General features: G+C 35.5%; 1 protein-coding gene across 3 annotated transcripts in view; it reads left to right on the top strand.

The window, feature by feature from the left end:
* LOC124165083 (vacuolar protein sorting-associated protein 13C-like) overlaps positions 1-22,606 on the top strand; it is a 109,939-nt gene that overhangs the window by 15,259 nt on the left and 72,074 nt on the right. For all 3 annotated transcript variants that reach the window (XM_046542349.1, XM_046542347.1, XM_046542346.1), the window contains exons 10-25: positions 2,166-2,472; positions 2,929-3,174; positions 8,210-8,322; positions 9,810-10,036; positions 10,804-10,973; positions 11,349-11,466; positions 11,624-12,109; positions 12,238-12,373; positions 12,512-12,754; positions 13,241-13,383; positions 14,634-14,835; positions 15,548-15,661; positions 15,835-16,014; positions 16,614-16,806; positions 16,932-17,104; positions 20,500-20,779. In XM_046542349.1, coding sequence (XP_046398305.1) covers positions 2,166-2,472; positions 2,929-3,174; positions 8,210-8,322; positions 9,810-10,036; positions 10,804-10,973; positions 11,349-11,466; positions 11,624-12,109; positions 12,238-12,373; positions 12,512-12,754; positions 13,241-13,383; positions 14,634-14,835; positions 15,548-15,661; positions 15,835-16,014; positions 16,614-16,806; positions 16,932-17,104; positions 20,500-20,779 — 3,331 coding nt within the window. The remainder of the gene's footprint in view (positions 1-2,165; positions 2,473-2,928; positions 3,175-8,209; positions 8,323-9,809; positions 10,037-10,803; positions 10,974-11,348; positions 11,467-11,623; positions 12,110-12,237; positions 12,374-12,511; positions 12,755-13,240; positions 13,384-14,633; positions 14,836-15,547; positions 15,662-15,834; positions 16,015-16,613; positions 16,807-16,931; positions 17,105-20,499; positions 20,780-22,606) is intronic.

The following is a 22,606-nucleotide window of genomic DNA, read 5'->3' as shown; positions in this document are numbered from 1 at the left end:
AGTTTTGTGGAATAAAAAACGCAATATTCCTTTGATCTGGTGCTTTGCCTATACTTTCAATGAATTTTGAAGATTTTGGCTCTCATCTGTCTGGTTTTACGACGCAAAATGGCCGACCCGTTTTTCACGTGAAATTTGACATAAAGTAGACATTATCTTTCGTTTACGAAACATATAACTCGGAAAATTTGAACCACAATATAAAGTAGGGATTTCTAAAGAGTACTAATTAGAAATCTAGGAAAAAAAAGTCTGCGACGAAGGAAATAAGAGCGATTTTTCAATGGCGCGTCAAGGCTCAGCTACACGCCGCGGAACTCTAAGGCTCGGTAACTGAGGCCGATTTTTCAAGTTTTTAAAAACATTAGTCTTGAAAATCGTCATTTAAAGCATGGATAATCGTCTTCATTGACTTAAAACACTAAACTGAGGATGTTAAAAAGGATTATGTATAGATCGACTAGAACATTTAGCGCATTACTCGAGTGAAAATACTAAGGATTGGATATTTTTCGAAACTATCCCACGCATAAGAAATATGCCTCGGGTATTGAAGTAAAGTGAAGAGATTAAGTCAGCATGCTTAAGAGAGAGAAAAATGAACTGTTTCCGTGAAAGGAAACAACCGATACCCTTTTTCCCCTTCCACCTTAGCCGAGGTGAGTCGCGCGGAAGGGGGAGTTTTCACACCACAAGGCTCTTTTAGCCTTTTTTATTACTGCATCCGTCCGATGTGATATTCATTTGTAGCGTTTAGTTTCTTTCTTGAACTTTAAAAAAGCAAGAGATTTTAAGGTTGATCAAATGACGTGAGAAGTATAGAATTTTTTTGGCTCTACAAAACTAAAGTTTAGTTCTATAGTTCGTTCGCTTCGTCCACTTGAATTCCATGAAGATTCAAGATCCAAAAAAATCGTTTATATAATTTTTAATAAAAATTCCAAAGTCTCCATGGTCTTGCAATTTTGGTAAGAAAGTACTTGTCCAATCACACAAGTGTGTAGCAAAAGGCAATTATCTGAAGGCAGTAATACTGTAACATGGAGACGTCAAAACCTGCTGGCTGAGCATGTAGAATAATTGGTTTTTCTGCTTGAGAATTTGAAAGGGCCAAATATTACATGATTCATATATGTAGTATGTAATCTTTATTACAGCTATGAAAATTTATGTACTCAGGGCTCTCCCTTGTAGTTTGGATACATATATATGGTCGACATATTATGAGTGCCAATATTTTAAAGTAATACCGATCATGTAACACCACTTTTCAGGTACTTTCTGTTTTGAAATTTAGCTATTATATTTTAATTACATAGTGATGATATGAAAGATGCTTTTGTCAACTGACTCTTTTACAGAGTAATATTTTTTAAAGTGGTTTTCTTGTTTCCTGGAATTAAGTCATATTTTTCTTGGAGCCTATAGCATCAGAATCGATGGAATCGGTATCGGTAGAATCGGAATCGAAATGTCAGAATCGGAATCGGGATCGGAATCGATAAAATTTTGGAATCGACCCATCACTACTTATTTAAGCGATGAGAGTACATATTTATGCAAAGTTTCTCTCTACTTTGTCCCTCTGAAAACCCTTCAAATTAAAGATACTACTATACTCGATGATGAACCTTTTCTGGATCTCAGAATATATGTGTGTATATGATGTTTATAGTGCAGTTAAATTATGCTAATCTGACACACATGCTGCGGTAGCATAGCCAGATTATTGACTCCGAATTATTGGAAATGTACAGGTGTAAATAACAAACACAATGCACAAAAACATTTCATGGTGTTATTAGGCAATTAAATGCACTCAGTGATGCCAACTCTCCCTACTGCATAGGGCGTGAGTCAAGGTAGATAACCTAATAAATAATTACGACTATGGTCGATGAAGGCAGAATAGACTCTGAGAACCACTGTGACTCTGCAAATAACACCTTCACATATATAGTTAAACAAATGCTTGCTGTGTATTAAAAAATCTTTTATTTATAACTGAAGAAATTACATTAGCCAAAGGGAAGGGAAGCCGTGCATGCCGTATTACTGGACGTGTTGGATTACCACGAGGACTGATTACAGAGATTGTGCTGTATTTATAATTAATGGCTGATTTTTAATGAGTGGTTACTGATGCATGCATTGAAATTTTTTAGCTGCACAGGGAGGAACCAGACCGCATTGTGGTCAGGATGAGCGAAGTGGATTCTTGGGGAGGGTTTGGAATGATGGATACTGAATCTTCTGAAGAAGAATGGGATACTGATATCAGTGCCCACGATGGTCGGGACGGCAATGTTGGAAACACTTGGCACAAGCAACAGTGGGAGCTTGAGGTCCGTTCCAAAAAAGAACGTGGCCTTTGGGGACAGTTATCAGCAGAAGAGAGACAGCGACTCTTTGAAGTCATCGGTTGGGCTGAGGGCTCAATTGGGTCTCCTGGAAAGCCAAAACAATACATTGGTAAGTAGTGAGTGGCTTTTAGATTATTATGCGTAGGAACTATAATAATTTTATGCTGCAAATGCTAGGCCACTGAATGTAAAACAAAGTTTCATTCACTGGCCTCGCCAAAAGTCTTGGAAATTGACTTATTTAGCATATTTTATTCATTGAATTTCTAATGGATTAAAATTAAAATTATTTCATCTGAAATTAAGTAAAACGTAATTAATTTTTTGTTGAGCAAAAGCATCTTAATTAAGTGAACTGGAGCAAAATATTTGCGTATCAGTCAATAATTGGCTTGGATAGCTTTTTCATGCTTACAGCCTCTATACCACAAAAAAATTCTGTACAAAAAAGTGTTTTCATGATCCGTAGAAGTGTATTGTAAAGAGGTTTGACTGTATGTTTTTTACCTTTCTAATACTCTACATATTTTCTGTCTAATTTTTGTGTATTTTTTTGTATTTGCAGAGCACAAATTTAATTTCACACTAGCCAATGCTTCTCTTAGTTTGCTTGGAGATCACTGGGAACCTGGACTTGGACAGGGACGTGAAGTTCTCGTTTTTACTTTAACTCAATTCCTGGCTAGTCTTGAAACTCGACCTTCTGCTGGAGCATATAAAATTTCAGCTCGTGCTGAAAGTTTGGTTATTGAAGGATCTAATGCAGATCAAGATTTAATCCCCATCCTGACAGCTGACACTGTATTGACAGGTTTGTTCAATTTCATTACATTGAGCTAATATTATATTTATCTTCAACTATTATTTTATGTATGCATTTCAGTATAATCTGGTTGTCACATTGTCGCTGACTTTTTCTGCCTACAGTGGAACCTCGTTAAAGCGAGTACGGGCTATAGCGAGACCCCCACTATTACGACGAATAGCAGATGTACCGTAAATGGACCCTATAATAAGCATGTTAAAAATATTCGTTTTAACGAGGCCCTTTTGGTGTTGGCTCTCGCCACAGCGAGGGTTTCACCTCCGGAAAAACTTACGTCAAGACTCCTTAATCTCTGTAATTGCTAGCGATCTGTTAGAAATGAAGTTAATGGAGTGCTCAGTCTCAAATTTATGTGGTAAACTGTCGTTCGATAAAAAAGTAGTTAATTTTGATTAAAATATTTTGGCATTAGCATTCCTGAATGCTTGATCTTCTTTTGTTCCTCGGGCGGCAGAAAGCAGTCGGCAGCATACCCGCACGTCCGTGAGTTGCGTGAATAGAAAGCATTTGATGGCAGACACCATGGCCAAAAAACACCAAACACGTCTAAGCGAGAAAATAAAAAGAAAGGAGTAATATGAGTGTCGAAATTAATTTATCTTCCTATTCGCTCTTCACGATTAAAAAAAAAACAAAAGCGCCCAAGGAGAGCTGTCTATGTTGAGTTATAAGGAGCTTTGTTCGGGTGGTTTTGCCCACTCCAGTCTGCGGGAACTTCTGAGAAAGGGGCTACGCCTAAGCCTAAAGCGGAGTATTTCAGGGATAGATTGCAAATCGAGAATTTCAAGAGTGCGGAAGGTTGATTATACTAATGATAAGCACCAAAGCGTTATCTCCCCTCATAATAGCAGGTGATCCCTGCGGTGTAAACCCGAAGTCGTGGAAGAAAGGACTCCAATCATAAGTATCTTATGAAGTATTCCCCGCGTGATATAACATAGACGAAACGGTACTTTTTTACATCCTACTCCCCGACAAAATCCTTGCAGTACGATGTATTTCTTGCAATGATGCCTCTAAAGGTAGGTAGTGCGCCTTAGCGATGATGTAGGATGTACGATGCAATGACACTCAGCGTGAATTGTCCGGATGGACGTATTTATTCTCCGTTGCGGATTCACAGGGGTGAACTATTCGCGTCAGTGGTCGGAGTCGTACTGGCGCTCTCTCCCGTCACGTGGGTAGCCGAGCATCCCCTGGTGGCCGCTGGAAGAACTCACAGAACAACTGACTCTCGTTTGCAGTGCCGTGGTAAACTCGGTGTATTATTTCAAATACTTCGCGAGCGTAACATTCGAAAAGGAACTTCTTTAACAACGGCAATTTTAATCACATCATTTTTCAAGCTTAGCAAACTTTTTACCGTAGATAACGAAGATATTACATTATCTGATAAAAAAGTCTTCCAAGGCAGGAACGTTATACAACCTTCCACCATTTTCGACTGCAGAAACAAACGCAATACGTTATTTCACTTCACTGCCGCTAAACGTACAGGAGCAATCAACGTACACCTATGGAAACATTTGAGGCATTATATAACCGCGATACAGTTTTATAAGTTAATTTTTGAATTTTCAGTGGAAAATACCAAAGTAACAGAATGATTACGTAAATGCACTAATTAAGTGGATAGAAAAATGGCTTCGTCGGCGTTGGCATAATGATTGACAAAACAATGATTTGCATGATTTTTATTCAGTGCGGCGCTTATAAATTGTTTGGATAGTTAGTTGTTGTTTGAGTAAGGAAATTTAGTGATGCAAAAAAACATCGCCTTTCGTCTGGATTTATGCTTACGTTTATCGGATATAAATTTATCTGTCGCAGCACCACTCCTGTTCCTGTATAACTGTTCGCAACAGATGTATTGGCCATTATTTGCTCCACCTCCGGTAAAGCGACAATTCGCTATAGCGAGTGTTTATTGGTGCACCGTGGGGTGTCGTTTTATCGAGGTTGCACTGTATATTTTTGCCAGTGCTTCAACTATTATCAGCATATATATTGTGCATTGATATCTTATATTTATGGAGGTTAATTATCATATTTGCTATTTTTTTATTCATTGTGATAATATTGGGTAAACCCAAAATTTCAACATGTAGTTAAATGGGAGTGTGATTCTGGATTAACACATGAACAGCTAGCGTGCCCATATGGGCACAGCTGCTGTGGTCTAAATAATTTCGTATAAATTCCGACCCAAACATTATAGAGCATGCTGTTTTCGCCAAAAATGATTACAATGTATCACTTTATTCGGTTCGTGTGCTTACGGCCAGCATTTATACCAGCAATTGACTGTGGCATGATAGGTATTCTCACTCACTCTGTTCGAGGTGGCAAAAGAGGAAAAATGGCGAAGTGTCTTCAGTAAATGCGATTTTTTTCCTTTTTATTTTTTATACTCGGCTAAGTATTTAATCTTATCCTCATAATGAATGTTGTCAACTTCGGTTTCTTTTTCCAGCATTGTGATATCTTTCGTATGAAACAAGGAATTTGAATTTATTTTTGGGTGATCCCATATGGGCACGCTAGCCGGTAGCCGGGGGTGTCTTTTTTGGCTGGTGCCCTTCGCTACAAACGTCATTATTGGGTCTGTTATCAAATAATTTCGATGTAAAACGCTAAGTTGTCGTCAATCTTTCATTTTTTTCTTATGTCACTCGATTTTAACGACTTCAATATTTTTTTCTGTATTTTTTTGTAATATTTCCGTAATTTTTAGTACAAAAATACATTTTATACTATTCAACACTTTTATTCATGGTGCTTGCGTTATACTTTGCACAACTATCTAGTATGTGAAGAATGATAGGGCTATTTTCTACCACTGGTATACATACCCAACAATCAAGTGCATGGTGGAAGGGTTAAGGATGAGAAAGCTAAAACATGATGAATCCATGATAAAATATTTTGGCAATCATGGCTGCAAACAGTTCATACGAGGTGAACCTATAAGTTTCGGCTGTAAAATATAGTGCTTGAATGCTCCTCAAGATTACTTGGTGGACTTCAGCATATAGCAGGGACTGAGTGCTGAAGAAAAAAATAACTACCATATATTCGTAGGTAAATGCTCTTCGTATTTGCTTATCATGTTGGAAAATTTACTAGAGCAAGCGATAAATCTTTTCCATTTATTTTGACAATAGGTTTACTAGCTTTCCTCTTATAAGTCAGTTAAAATCTCAAGGATGTGAGGCTACTGGAACAGTTGTGAGAAAAAGGATACTCAAAGGTCGAAAAAACAGCTAGCTAAGCGGCCCCGCTGCTCCCATGCTTTCGCACGGGAGAAAAAAGGGAATATTGTTGTTGTTAGATAGAATGACTTTTCGGTAGTGACTGTTAAGTCACCTTGCCAATGTGTACACCCACTCACAAAGGTCACGAGATTCCCGCGTGTTACCTCAAAAATGGTACAAGTTAGGCAGCCAGCAGTGGTCTCCAGCTACAATATTTAGATAGGCAGAACTGATCTCACGGATCAAAATATCAACAGGTACAAGAATGCTATCAGAGGAAAAAATGGTGATGGTCCACATGAAGCTATTTCCTTGATGCTGTCATTGTAAATGCCTGGATCAATATGGAAAATTCTGGTTCAAATATACCGCAGTAAACCTTTAGGCGAGAGATTGCACAAGTGTTTTTGTAACGAAAATGTACCTTTCCCAGACCTGGTGGTCGTATTTAATATTCCCTATCAAGTGCAACTAATCATAGAAAGTCTGATGATATAAGGTATGATGGCAGGGATAACCAATTTGTCCCGTTTCATAGACGCCGATGTTCTTATGACGAATATTCTTCCCACGCGCGCTCAGACTGTGCTAAGTGCCCAGGTCTTTGCCTTCAATGAAATTCTAACTATCATACTCGGCAATTGAAAACCCAATATATAGTATTCAAAAACTCTACCAGCAATATAGGACTAATTTTGTTAATAAACTCGATAATCGATTACGTGTTTTTTATTGAATAACTGTTTTCAAATCTGTGTTATATGCTGTTAAGATCTTTGGACAGGCAAAAAAAATGTTTAAACCGAAAAAAAAAATATAGTATAATGACTTGAAATTACTTCAAATTGCCAAATAAAAGAAGTATTATAGGTAAATGCGAAAATATATGGCGTATCACGCAGTAAAAATAAGAATTATGATGGTTCGAGCGATTCTTCTGCAGAATGCAGACCGGTGGCCGGAACGGCTAGCGTGCCCATATGGGCACACCCCCTCTAGCAAGAACGAATCAACAGAATTTTAAAACTAAGAGTTTATCTGAATCCTTAGGAGGTAATTAATCAGTTTTTAACGGAAAAACAAAATAAAACTCCGAAAATAAACTCCGCTGTTTAAGGGTTAAGTTGTCGTATTGACCATGTTGCTGTCTTATAAATTCAAACTTTTAAGTTCAAATCAGAGCTTTATAAGTACAGTTTTTCAATGTAAGCCCAATTTATGCTTGTTAATGTTTGGGAAAAAGCTCCTTATCCAATATTTCGGGAGAGACATGGAATGATTTTCCAAGTAATGCTATTTGTCATAAATAGACTTGTCATTCCCATTCATGTAGCCCCTGAGAAAGCATCAATTCAAGGGTTAGCAATCATTGCAATTTTTCCATATTCATATAATATTTTCTTTTCAAAAGCAGTAGGTTAACATCTCGAAATGTATTTATTTTTTAAGCCTTTATTTTTCTTAGTCAGCGCCATGTTAGTTAGAACCTATTCAAGAAATTCATTATTGAAAGCACTTAGCTCAAAATTCTGCCATAAGGAGTTACTGAAGTTCCACAACAAAGGAGTTACTGCGATTAAGTGACCATAATGAAATATTTATTAATTCATTTAACCTATGAAGAGTTTGGTGGTAAATTTTTACTATTGTGAGCATGCTTTTCATGTATTACGAATATTTCCCATATTAATCTCTAGGGTAAAAAGATGTACTGTGTTGCTTGTTTTTCATTAACTGATTCTCTTAAATATTTTTTGTCCATTTAGGTAACAGCTCTCCTAACTTTTTAGCTGTTGATTTTGAGAAAAATCCACTTAATATTGAAGCTGATTATGGATTAGCAGTTACTCTGGAATCAGTAGAAATTGCATACAATGAGGTGAGTGTAGATATTACTTGATATGTAAGCTCTCATCTCAGAAAAGTTCTGAATACTGAATGAAAACTTGACCTAACTTGATATGTATTTGGAACTGTTGAGAGCATAAAATTTAAAAATATTTGTTGTTGTTGTACTGTAGGTTAGGACATTTGGTATATGTATAAATGAAATTAGGGAAATTAATGCTTCATATACACGTAGTTTTACTCCCAAAAAAATGGTAAACTAACAATGCTTCTCTCATCCATGAATCAAGGGTGCATAATGACTATCCATTTCTAATTCCGTTCCAAAAAATCCATATTATTTATTTATTATTTCACATTATTATAAATTATTTTCTCAGAAAAACTCTTATCCTTTTCAAATCCTTTGTGTAATTTCAAAAGTACGCTCTACCACAAGCATACATTATCCACTAAGGAATTCTTAGGAATTTTGACCTCCTACTTATTTTTTAATAAACTATCTTCCTTCTCGTTCAAGCCCCAAAAATTCTACCAAAAAGTCAAGTTGCTCATTATTCCAGTCTCAGTTTTTATATTCATTTGTGTTGATGGTCTGTGCTTGAATACCTCTCCCGCTACACCACAAGAAATTTGGACAAATTGTATTTGGTCTATTCAGTTTTCTCTTACATAAATTATGGGCAAGAGATCATTTAAAGATTATCAACAAACGTTAATAATCATCAATCAATGAAAAAATTTGGTGCAATGTTCTTGTTTATATTAGTATATCAGTAAATATTTTTGCTGGACATTGTCTACATTTGTAAATATGTATTAAATGAAAGACAAGCAGTCCAATTCTGATGTAATAATTGTTTTAGAAATCAAAATATTTATATTGATTTAGCAAAGTTGCTAACTGAAAAGTAATGTCCCCCTGTCCTTTGATGTAAAGAAGATGCTAGCACAAAGAGGAGCTTAAGTACTTGCTCTATGTTTCTCGGTGTAAGACCTGACTCCTGCTGCTTGGGTCCTGAAATCTAGAATCGCTGTATTTGGGAGGGAAAAACTGAGTGGTATATAAACTGAGTGGATATCTGTCGTTTGTTTGTTTGCATAGAAAATTTTTAGACAAATATCTGCATCATTCATCCCCTTGGTCAAGAAGTATTCCGACAGATAGTAGGTAAAAGTTTAATCTGAAAAAACCTCTTCTGTTTTTTCCCTCATGAGCTAGTAAGTCAGCTAGTTTTATGGAACATGTAGGTAGTTTATTGAACCTCGTCTAATTGGGTAACTTGCATGTGTAGATAAGTTTCTATCATCTCAAGGTGTTACACACAGTTTTAAAAATGACTCAACAACTTTGTATACCTGTGGTCAGTAATTGGACATAATATTTACCCCAAAAATGCTTTTGTTTAGGACTTGATAGCACCCAGAAAAACAAGTCAAATCCCCTGGAAATATCAGGGTATTTTTTAATTTTTAAGAAGTGGATATCCTGTTTAGATACTTTTTCTTTCATTACAGCATGCTTTCTCAGAGGTCCTGGCCTTTTTTTGTACCGATGATATGGATTCGCCAATGGATGTGGTTGATTCAATCATGGATGGGGCACAGCATGTTGCTGGTGTTGGATTCACTGCCCTCACTCAGAGTTTTTCCTCTCCTAGGCATTATCGAAGAAAAGCAATTCATCTGTCAATGGACCTCAAAGGTCCATACTTCATTTTTCCTGAAATGGGCTCCATGCAAAAGTAATTGATTTTTTTAATACAGTTTCTTTTAATTATCTCTCATATAAGAGAAGCCTGTGGGAAAAATCTTAAATAATAAATGTAATGCTGTTTTTTGCACAGAAATAAATTAGTATTATTTATAGTATTCAATGGAAGTGAAATTTAGGTAATGTGCTTCCATTTCTTTTAACTTTTGTAATATTTGTTGAGATTTTATTCACCTAGCTGTGTGTGTTGTTACAGCTTATTTGATTGTACTTATTGTTTTTTTTTACTTTTCATCAATGCCATTGTTGATGTGCCTTTGTTAATTTCTATCTTGTAAAGTCATTTGGGAGTTTTTAATTGTTTTTCTCATCTTCCTAGCTGTTTTACTCATGTGGACATATGGCTTTCTAATGAATCAATTTTGAACTAATTAATTTTAATATGAGTCTCGGTTTCTGAGCATTCTTCTGCGTTGAGTTGTCCATAGGTGACGACAATTTCTCCAGCCATCCTGCTGGCGTCTGCAGGTCAGAAGATCTGAAGAAACTGTCGTCACCTATGGACAACTCAACACGGAGGAACGCCTGGAAACCGAGACTCATATGAAGAAATGCCGCGGAAACCTCAGATCAAACTAATTAATTTTAATTTAAAATTTGATTGGCACATTTTTTCAGATAATATGAAGCCTTGTAATTATCCCTTATTCATATATTAAATCATAGTACCTAATTAATGAATGCCTGGTTTTGTCACTCAAGGGTGATTTAATTGAATGGTATTATTGTATTTTCTAGGGGTGGGAGTGTCCTAGTTTTAGACACTGGAAGAGTTGTTGTCAAGAGTGAACTTCAGCCCATTGGTTTCGCTGGATTAGAAGATGCAACACAAATGGAATTAGAAGAAAGGCTCTACGATAGGCTTCATCTTGACTTCTCTGAACTACAGCTTCTCTTTTGTGATTCTGGTAAATATTGATTTTCTTTGACTTGGTTAGGCTATTATAGCTATATATTTTAAATTAATTTACATATTAACTTTAATAATAAACTGATGGGATTTGAACCTGGACCTATGGCTTGAGAAGCCAAAACACTAATGGCTATAGCCACCATAGCAACCTAATCCCACCCCCCTCCCCCTCTGTTATTTTTCTGTAATGAAAATTGCTTTCCCCTCAATGGATGAAAGGAACCATGGGATTTGGTTTTTCTAAATTGGGTTTATCTCACATTTGGGCAAAAATTATATTTATATCACTAATTGTAGGATATATGTATGTATATAGTTTTTTCTGTATCAATGGTTTTACTTTGTTTTTTTTTTATTCTCATGCTTTCAGGTGATGAGTGGAGAGAAATGAGAAAGGTGAATGAATCTGAGCATCATTTGGTCCCTAAAATGCGCTGTCAAGTTGTTTTCTCCAATAGTGTTAAGCCTGAGTATCGCCAGTTGCCAAGGTATTAGTCATTTCAATCAGCTACCATTACCCCCAACTGCTTAAAAATCAGTGAATTTTTGTTATTCACAATTAGACAAAGTGTGACATGTGAACTTATTTATTGATGAATGAATTTAATGAGTATTTAATTAAATATTATTTATATTTTATTACAGGCATAAATTAAATGTATCAATTTCAAGCATAAAATTGAACTTATCTGACCGAAAAATTGGGCTGTTTTTGGATTTCTTGGATAATTTACCCTTGCCAAGCAAACTAAAATATCCTAAATTGAAAGAGTCTGTGCCTGACTCAGGGACATACTCTCCTAAAAAGAGTCACAAACTAACCAAACAATCAAAGAAGACTGTGGGAGTTAAACAGAAGGCGGTGCCATCTGGCCGGAGGAGAGGATCCTCTTCAAATAAAAGCAAAGACATTTCCAAGGGTAGAGGCTCAATTACTTGTCTTCCATCTAAAAATTTAGACTGGTTGCAGAAGGATGTGATTTGGGTTGGTCCATCGAAACATGATCTGCAGCACATAAAGAGATCTGTGGTTAGAGCTGAGCTCGTGAAGCAGTACAGGAAAAGACCTGATTTAGTTGATGTTGGAGGTGTTGGAAATGTAGCCAAACTTGCTCTTCTTGAAATGGATAAGTGAGTGAAGAATTTTTTGCTTTGTGATCGATGTACATATTTGCTTTCTGACTGACTTTGTTTTAAATATCTCCCGGAAGTCAGTCGTTATTGAATACATGTGATAATACTTCTTGATCATCTTTCAGGAGTTTCATGTCATCAGAGCACAGTGATGAAGAAGTAGCTGAGTTATGGGCAAGAACAGTTGATTTGCCTGGATTTGATGACAATGTCTCTCCAAGAAACACTATTACAATGCTCCTTAGATTCGTAATTGGAGAGGTTAGCCCAAATTTTTCAATTATTCTGAATTCCCATTTGTTCTTAATATGTCTTATCGATTACGACATTAATTTGATTTTTTCTACTTTTTAAAATATCTTCAGCAAATTGATACATAATTTTTCAACATGTTTTCAGGTTGTAGTTCAGTTATGCCGCTCAAGCGATCGAATTGATCGTCCCTATTTAACTTTGAGGCTTGGGCGTCTTTGTTGTGATACGGCTTTGATGGAATATGGTCCTGCAATTCAGGCATCACTTTCATCACTGCAGCTTGTTGATAAAGTCCATACTGGATCATCTGGAGAGTATCTGCACATTATTTCAGCTGGTGGAAATGGGCCTCAAGGGGAAGAAGTTGCATCTCTTCTGTATCGCAAGGTTATTAACGACTTTTCGATAAAAATTTATGCTATCATTTTTTTATTTTTTTCTTTTGGTTTACAATGGCACTGTCCAATAATGCCAAATTTATAATCCTAGATTTTCTCACAGTGATAATAATTAGCCATTCAGAAGTGGAAATCATATTAAATATTGCCTGCCATTCATTAACACTAGAACTACCGATAGAGTCATTTTGACTCCTCGCGATTTTTATTTCTCTGTCCTGACTAAAATTTTCCGAATTCTGACCTGAAATTCCGTGAATTTTATTCATTTTTGACACAAAATAAGGCTTTGCGATTAAAATAGTTCTAGAAAATAAAATAATACTCGTTCTTCAAAAAAATCGCGAGGAGTCAAAATGACTCCATCGGTAGTTCTCGTGTTAAATTATTGAGTTGATTAGTGCTTAATATATATCGTAAGATGTCTTCTGGTAGTTTATCTTATTAGTGTGTCTTATTTAATTTTCTTTTATAGGTCCGATCTGACTGTCCTGACTTTAAGTCACACTTTCACAGTGTGGAGCAGTCTCTAGTTTTGGATTTAACATCTTTGAACATAGTTTTCCACCGAGAAGCTGTGACAACCCTTTGCAAATTTCTGCAGTATATCTTGCAAAAGTAAGGAAATACTAATTTTTCTGTGATTCAATTTTCAGTGATTTCATTTGATGACTTTCAAACTAAGAAAATTGCTTACTAACTCTTAATCCGACTGAAACCCATGTTCTTTCTTCATCACTGTTTGAATAGATGCAGGTTTTTATCATCTTTGAACTATAGTAATGCAATAGATTGTTGGATTATTCATGATTTATCGGTGTTTGTAAAAAAAATCTTTGCCAACGCCCTAGATTTATTTTTAAATTATGGCTTTGTTTTAAAAAAAATATTTTGTCTGACCCATTCAGGGTGGCTACTCTACCTTATACGTAATCATTTAAAATGAGAGAGTGAACTTAAGTGTGCATGTATTGTTCCTCATGAACTTTTCTGGGTATAACTCTTCTTTTTATAATGATTGTCTGATAGTTATAGAATCAAAATGTGTGAGCAGTTATACTTCTACTCTGGGCCACATTTGTTGTGAAGCTGTGTCAGCAGATGAGGACTAGGGAACGCTTAACTCCTCCCACTTTTTAGAATTTCAGATGTTGTAATGGCAGTATACTTTGGGAATAAATTCCAGAAATCTTTATCAGTAGCAATCATTAGATTGGTTTGATGCAGCTCTCCTCTCATTACTCCTATCAGCTTATCTTTTAACACATTGATAAGTCTTTTGTTTTATATCCTTTTTCGCTTCGTCCATGTATCTCATCTGAGGCCTTTCAATCTCTTCTTTCTGTCCACTTGTTCTTCAACTATTGTTTTCATCAGACCATCTTGTCTCATTATTGCTTGAAACTAAACAGTTTTGGCTATTTCCCACTACTAGGAACATATGTAAATCTGTGTATGCAATGTTGCAGCAAAATGTTACTAATGGAATGGGAATGTGAGGACCTCCAGAGAAATAGGGAAAGTCGGAAGTAATTTATTTGTTTATTTTTATTTTTTATTTCCATACTACCAAAAACAGCTCTATATAGCCTTTTGCATCGGGGTTATTAACATGTTAACAATTTAACTGGGAAAAAGGTGTTGTCAGATAGCCATCTAATAATGAAATGTATCAAAACCAAGCGTGTGGATAATATGGTTTGTTAAAAAATGCTAGTAAGTTTTAATTGACAATATGTTGGAATTCCACCAGTGCAAGCCTGAATCAATTCCCTCATAGTCTTCTGCTGCTTACCGAAATGTATCTTGATTTTCTTCGCAATGATTTCAGACTTATATTTAGTTATTGTTCTTTTCTTTTCTCATAGATTTCAGTGCAGGGAAACAAAATTGGCCAACATTGGTGCAGCAGCAATTTCAGCCCCTCAGACTGCTCTCTCCTGGCTTTTGAGTGGGGGGGTTAATGATCCTCCAATCCCACCTGGTGCTACTAAATTCAGTTATTCCACTCGTCTTGGAGAGATAAAAATACGGCTATGTGATACTGATGTAGATTTCTTGGAAATCAAGGTAAGCTATGTAATCAGAGTACGGGAATGTAAACAGATTTGTTACAGAACAGATTGTGAACAGAATTGTGAAATAAATATCGTTTGATGTAGTGAATCGTTCTCTTAAATGATTTTTGATTATGCCGCAGATGATATTTTGCAGAACTGTTAATGTCACTAGTATTAAGCATATCATTGGGTACTCCTTTCATTATCAAAAAAAAAATATATTCTCGGCCATCAAATAGGTGTTCTGACGAGAGTTCTACAGACCCTAATTAAAATATCAAGGATAGTTCTTGAGTTAGTTATTTTCCTTTGTATAAGATGTAGTTTCAGGTTGATTTATTTAACATTGCATTGAACATTTATAAAAAATAATAACTCATCTGAGTGGAACTATCAAGGTTTCTCTGGTAATTGTTGCACCTGAAACCATTCAATTTGTTGAAAGGGCCTGCATTGTTATCAAGTTATTTTGATTTTTCATACTAGGAATAGATTTACCTATTTTCATTAAGATTTGGACTCATACGTTATTATTTAGCATACTTAGACCTCAATTCAATCATATGTGTCATTATAAAGTAATTCAACGACGTCGTTGAAATAGCTTTAAATGCACAACTTTAACAAAAAAGTATTAAATGTGTGTTTTTCTTTTTTTCGTGATAGTTAAGTTTTTTTTTATTACATGTGAGAATTAAAATGTTTGTTTGATTTCTTTCCAGATATCAATATTGGAGAGTGATTGTCTTTTCAAAGCCAATGAGAGGATGGTTTTGAGAGCTTACTTATCCAGTATATCAGTAGATGATTTGTCGGATATTACACTGTATCCTAAGGTATTTATTATAGCTAGTGTATGTCAGAACTGAGTGTGGTTTATTTTTCTAAGTTTGGTTTTCTGTGTTCTGGTCTATTCTTGGTGTGTGATATGTTGGGTATTTTCGTAACCTTGAAAGTTAATAGCGTAACCATCTAGTAGATACTTATATCATTAATATTTTTTCTTTAGATATTAGCTGTTGAAGAGGACAAAATGTTTGATTTCAAATACGTAAGACACAGCCCTAAATTATACACGCAAAGTGACATCGAATCCAACAAAGATGATGTCAAATCTGATGGAAGCTTGAGATTACATGTTGGAAGGCTTCACGTTGTACTTCTCTCCAAATTCTTCACTGATCTACAGGTAAAAATTCCCGTGCAGTCTTAATGTAGCATGTACTAATTTAAATGCTTGTTGGCTTTGCTGGCTGTTGGTCATCATCGAGATGTATCTATTCTTTCTTCAGTTACTTATGTCCCACAAAGTTTATAAATTAACTGTTTCGGTCGTAGTGTCCATAAAAATGGACATGACCTTTAGGGGATTCTAACTAAGTATATCTGTCCATAATAGTCCACAAAATGTGGACATAGACTACAAATGTTACGGTATGAAAGATAGTGAAACTCCTTGGCATAGGTGTTCATAAGACCACATATTAATTAAAATAGCAAATATATTTTATACCAATTGGGAGAGCAAATGTCTTACTGAAATGGTTAATGAGTAAACGTATGCACCCGGCGTATGAATTTTGGTATTATACCTAGCAATTCCTCTTGATTTGTAAATTTTTCTTATAATCTCATCTATCTTATCATCATTCCAATCAATTTTAGGAGTAAGTCATTCATTTTTCTCTTTGAGGGTTGAGCAAAGCATAAAACTTTCTTTTTAATGTGAATATGATAGTAGAAATAAAATGAAGATATTCCTATTATAAAAGCCTTTTTATATTTAAGCACTTCATGGAGCCATTTGTACGACCTGGCACTACAGCGAAAGCAGCTCTTGCTGCTGAGCGAACCGTTGAGTCCCGTGTTGCAGCCCTGAAGGGGTGGCCAACACGCCTCCGTCTGTCTCTCAATCTCCATGCTCCCACACTCCTTATCCCCCAAAAATCAGATTCTCCCAATCTTCTAGTATTAAACTTAGGTAAGTCAAGTAAAAAATTATAATCCTTTGATTGGGAAGTGAAAATATATGTCCAAAAATTGGCTCTTTTGTACTCTAGCAATAATAGTATTATGTTCCCAATTGATTATCATATGGCATTACAGGTGATCTTAGTGTGGAAAACTTTTTCAAAGAAGTTTCAAGTGTTTATCCTGAAGCAGTAATTGGTGCTAGTGGGAAGGATCATGGCAATCAAGCATCGCCACTATCAGCAAAATCACCTCCTATTCCACCCCCTGTTGTCGACAATATCTTGATTCGCTTGGAAGCCTTGCAGGTTTGTGACCCACTTTTATTGGCATGAGTAGTGTCCACATGAATGGTTTATGGTCGAGTTCATTGATACTGTTATTTTGCACAATAATGTGTTTTACCATGAAATTGAGCTTACATTCAATCATTGTGAGATTGGTCTTGTCAGGTGAAATTCATGTAGCTTTCTAATCGTTTTTCTTAGCCGAAAAATTCAGGGAATTTTTTTTAGGGTGCCTCAGGATTTTAGGAATTAGTGGGCTTCATTGAAATAATGGTATCATGTACAAGTAGAATTCGATTGGAGGCAGCATCAGTGGTTTCATGGTGCAGGAATGCCATTGTGGTGGCACTGGTTAGGGAAAGTCATAATAGTCAAATAGTAACACTTTAAACAATTTTGGCTCCACAAAATTTCTAATATATGTATGTATATATTTGTGACCAAAAAATAAACCAATTTTAAAATGTGCAGGCATTAAAAGTAATGAAAAAACACAGAGTAATATTTCACTTGCTATTATATTAGCAGGAATGCTAAATCAGCATGCAATGATAAATTTATTTCAAACTCTAAAAATGCATCAAAAGCAGCTTGGCAAGTCATCAAGAGGGAAACATGTAATGCAAGAACTGTTAAAAACTTTGAACTAGTTTCAGGTGCCAATGTCCTAATTAATCCTAATGAAATTGCTGAGAACTTCAATGATTATTTTGTTAATGCTCCTGGTAATATAATTTCAGCATTTACCAGAAAGAATCATTCTAGCCGACCCAATGTCCCAGAAAGGGTTCTTCATTCCATTTTTTTATATCCCGTCACCAATGATGAAATTATTGATATAGGTCATTCCTTTAAAAATAAGTTATCCTCAGGAGTTGATGAAATACCGGACAAGGTAATTAAATTTGCCATCCCTTTTATCAGCAAGCCTTTAGTATATCTTTGTAACTTGTCATTAAGTAATGGTATTTTCCCAAATCGCCTCAAATTAAGTAAAGTCTTACCTCTTCATAAAAAGGGAAATGAAAAGAATGTAGAAAACTATCGGCCAATTAGTTTATTATCAGGAATCTCAAAAATATTTGAAAGGGCAATGTATAAACGTGTAATGAGGTATTTAGAAATGAACTCTGTACTCTCTGGGCATCAATATGGTTTTAGGAAAGGCAGTTCAACATGTAAAGCTCTTCATGAATTTATTACCAAAACATTAAATGCAATTGATCGTAAACATCTGCCTATAGGAGTGTATTTAGATCTAACAAAGGCGTTTGATATTGTAAACCATGAAATTCTTCTTGAAAAGTTGAATAAATATGGAATCTCAGGTGTTGCAAACAAATGGTTTCATTCATATCTGCAGGGAAGGTTGCAATTGGTTGAAATAACTCATTTTGATTCATCATCAAATCTGAAGATAAATTATCAGTCTGCCAAATTGGAAGTCAAAGCAGGTGTCCCCCAGGGCTCAATACTTGGACCCCTACTATTTTTATTGTTCATTAATGACTTACCTAGTTGTATTCATGAAGCAGAACCTGTTTTATTTGCTGATGATACAAGCATTCTTATTCATGGGACAACATTACAGTCATTAGAAAGCAGATTGCAAAATACTATGAAATCACTCAATAATTGGTTACAGGAAAATTTACTGGCCATTAATGTCCAAAAAACAGTATGCATAAATTTTAGCAAAGAGCCTATGGGTCCTGTACAATTTAATGATGCTAACCTGTCACTCGTGGATAATGTGAAATTCCTTGGAGTTATAATTGAGCCATCCTTAAAATGGTCCTCTCATATTAACTCTTTAATCCCTAAATTGAGTAAAACCCTTTACCAACTAAGGCATCTTCGTCTTAGTACTAGTTTTAATATTCTTAAAATGCTTTATTTCTCTAATTTTCACTCAATATTAACTTATGGTCTTTTATTTTGGGGAGGATCAAATCATTGTACAAAAATTTTTCGTTTGCAAAAACAAGCCATAAGGATTATTTTTAACCTGCCTTACAGAGAGTCCTGTAGACCTTATTTCTGCAAATCTCAAATCATGCCTCTTCCTGCTCTGTACATATTTGAAGCTATATTGTTTGTTAAAAGGAATATGAGCATGTATGAGTTAAATTGTGACATTCACCAATATAACACGAGATCTAAGATGGATATACATGTTGAGCAAAGATCCTCTACATTAAATTCAGATGGACCATATCACAAAGGGGTTAAGCTGCATAACATACTCCCTCACAGTATTAAGGGTATAGACTCTCTGAATAAATTCAAAGCTAAACTGAGGAATTTTATGCTCCAAAAACCAATTTATGCATCGGAAGAGTTTTTTTTACTTTGCAAGGAGGGTCCTCTGTAAGGCAAGGTCTGTATAATACAACTGTACTATTTTATGTATATATAATGTGATATGAATGTATTGTATGATAAGGGCAGAGGCCCTTTATTGTAAACAAAAATTTTTTTTTCTTTTCTTCTTTTTGATATGCTGTAATTCTGTAAATTTAATTTGATTCAATTTGACGAAACTATGCAAATGTTCTTGCCTAAAGTGAATAAAAATTATTATTATTATTATTATATTACTTGTAAAAACAGTAAAGGAAAGTGTTCCGGGACTGCTAATTTTGCTGTGACACCACTGGGAACCACTATTCTTTTTAAGTGGAATTCTAGTTGGCTCGAAAAAGATAATTATTTGGAGTATATGAGAGAGAATTGGATTACAAAATAACCCCTTCTCTACTGTTTGGTCAAGATGATGTGCAGCTTTCCATTATGATATTCTTTTTCTTTAGCTGGATATTAATAACTTTTTGACGAGCAATCCCTTCTGGAACTAAAAAATCTCTCCATTTTAATAATTGTTTAAATCACTTAAACTCTATACTTCACTTTGAAGATTGTTGAGCTATATTATGTAAGCTTTTGATCTGAAAATCTTTGATTGGCTGAAGAAGCACCAATCAACAAGTACCTAGTTGATATGGAATAATATAAATATTTGTTTTGATAGAACTGTAGTACCTTACCTCAGCTCTGTCGCTGCATGAAAAGAACTTTTGCGAAACGTGAGCCAACATGGGCCATCGGAAGTGGTGCAAAGTTTCCGAAAAATTCACCAAACCATCTGCTAGGAAAGCCTGAAATCTTTGATCAAATGTACCCAAATTTGATGAACTAAATGTGGGATGCAAGTATGAATTAAGCTTATAAAACTGGAGAATGTCACTCGAGTTGATGGAGACAAAAAAATAAAATAATTGATCTTTCAATTTCTTATCTGAAAGCTTACATCAATTTAACAAGTGCTCAAAATTACTCATGATCTGAATAAGATGCATAAATGTAAGATAATAAGTATAGTAAACCTAGCCTTCCATTCATTATTTCATATCTAGGTAGCAAGAGCTGTAATGACTTTAGCTGGTTCATTGCAAACACAAGAGCCTATTTTAGAGCCTGCAAGTATGAGATTAGACGTGAAGAGAGCTGTGGCCCCAGTGCTGATGACAAGTGCCACATCTGGACCTTGGAGTGGACACTATAACCGAGAGTCATCGTCACTTCTGTATGATGTTCATGGGTGCGTAGAAGGAATTAATATAAATATGGGCCAGCGGGATCTTGCCACAATACTTGCAGTGATATCTGATAACCCCGCTGAAGCAATGTTCTCAGGTGAGTTTTAAACAAGGCTTATGTATTGCTACTTTTTGTCATTTCCCTTTTTTCATAGCTAAGAGTAGGAATTGCTTCAAATACTTACCTATCACCTGTAAATTACTCACCTTACTCCTCACACCAAGTGTGGTTTGCATGTCAAGAAAAATTTCAATATTTTTCTGCTTCATTAGTGTATTATTGCAATGAAATTAAAATGAAAAAAACTTATGTTTTCCTACAAGCAAATAATCTCTTAAAATTATGATTGCCCTTTTGAGCATTTTGCATAGCAACAAATATTATGTAAATATACAATTTGTCATGCGAAAAGTGTTTTCATTGTCTCATTTACATTACAAATCATCATCCTCATTTAAGATCAAACATTTTGGCATAGTTATGCTGCTAACCGCGGCTAAATTTATGCTGGATATTAGAAAACAGTCATGCCTTGTTCAGTGCATGTTCATTTTGTGAATGTCAATAAAAGGGTCTTGCTCTACCACTGGTTATGTAATCAACTAGAAGGTCTCAAATTCTTTCTTTATTGTATGTATTACATTTCATTCCACTGATTAGGACACGGATATATTGAAAACTCTAGTTCATACATGTTATTTGGTTTAGGAAGCAAGGTGGAACAAATTTATATTGCCATGCCCTGAGAATTCCTTTAAGTGGGATGACAAGCAATACTACTTTAAGGCTCTGGTGATGAAGTGGGTTTCACTCTTGATATCACCTTGATCAAATTATAAACTTACTTGAGGACATCATGATGAATAGGCACAGACAAAGAAATGGTGTACTTGTCTTAAGAACAAGAGTGCTCCGTAGCATGATATTTTTAAAGAGGCATAGAAAGATACGGAGAGTGAATTTCTAATCTTCTATATTTAAAATAAAACAAATTCTGGTCTTCAGAGAAAAATATAAAATATTAGCCGTGTCATCATATCATGGAATCGAGCCAGGATCGCCACTGCCTTGACCATGACTAATACACTTTCACTCATCATACATATGAGAAGGAAATTCTAGTCCATCATTTCGCAAATTCTGTGAAGTATTTTTGTAGCAATAGTAGTTTATATTCAATTTCACTGTTTTGCAGTACAGTGAGTCCTCGTTTAACGTCACTTACCGTTCCTGAAAAATGTGACGATAAACGAAATGACGTTAATCGAAGCATAATATCCCATAAGAAACAATGTAAAAAGTGAATATCGGCTCCTAGACCTCACAATTCCTGCGCGAAAAAATTTAAGCGTATCATATTTGGGCCATTTTTTATGATGGGAATGCCAAACTATGGCATAAATACGAGCCCCTGTCTTCATCGACGGCAATACCAGCAGCGACGTACATCCTTCTCCATTTTTGTATCTTCCCGCATTTGTTTTTTCGGCTTCGCTTTCGGTGGTCACCCGGTCGAGCGTCGCCTGGGTATCATCATTGCTGAAACATTGTCACAGTTACAGGAACCAAGATTATTGAGAACACGGCGAAAAAGTGACGACAAATACTCCGAGTTCTACACGGAAAAATTCCTAGAAATCACTTTTCAGGTTCCAGAAAACCGTTATGTCAAGTAAAATTTGCTAAAACTTTACTTGACATTCATGCACTTAACATTTGCGCACCTACCTAAGAATTCATTTTGCAGAAAATTTGCTATAAACGTAATCGAAATTGACAATAAACACACCGTTTTACACTTCGTTTAGACTGACTGTATTACCGCCCACAAAACGAACAACCTGCAACGCCCGCCGCTTCGCATTTTTTCTCGTGCGAAATTTAAAAGACCTGACCAGACCTGACGTTATCGCGAAGCAAAGG

Source organism: Ischnura elegans, chromosome 9 (genome assembly GCF_921293095.1).
Source record: "Ischnura elegans chromosome 9, ioIscEleg1.1, whole genome shotgun sequence".
NCBI lineage: Eukaryota > Metazoa > Arthropoda > Insecta > Odonata > Coenagrionidae > Ischnura > Ischnura elegans.
Note: the sequence above shows the minus strand (reverse complement) of the source record. Positions and strands in the feature narration are given on the sequence as shown.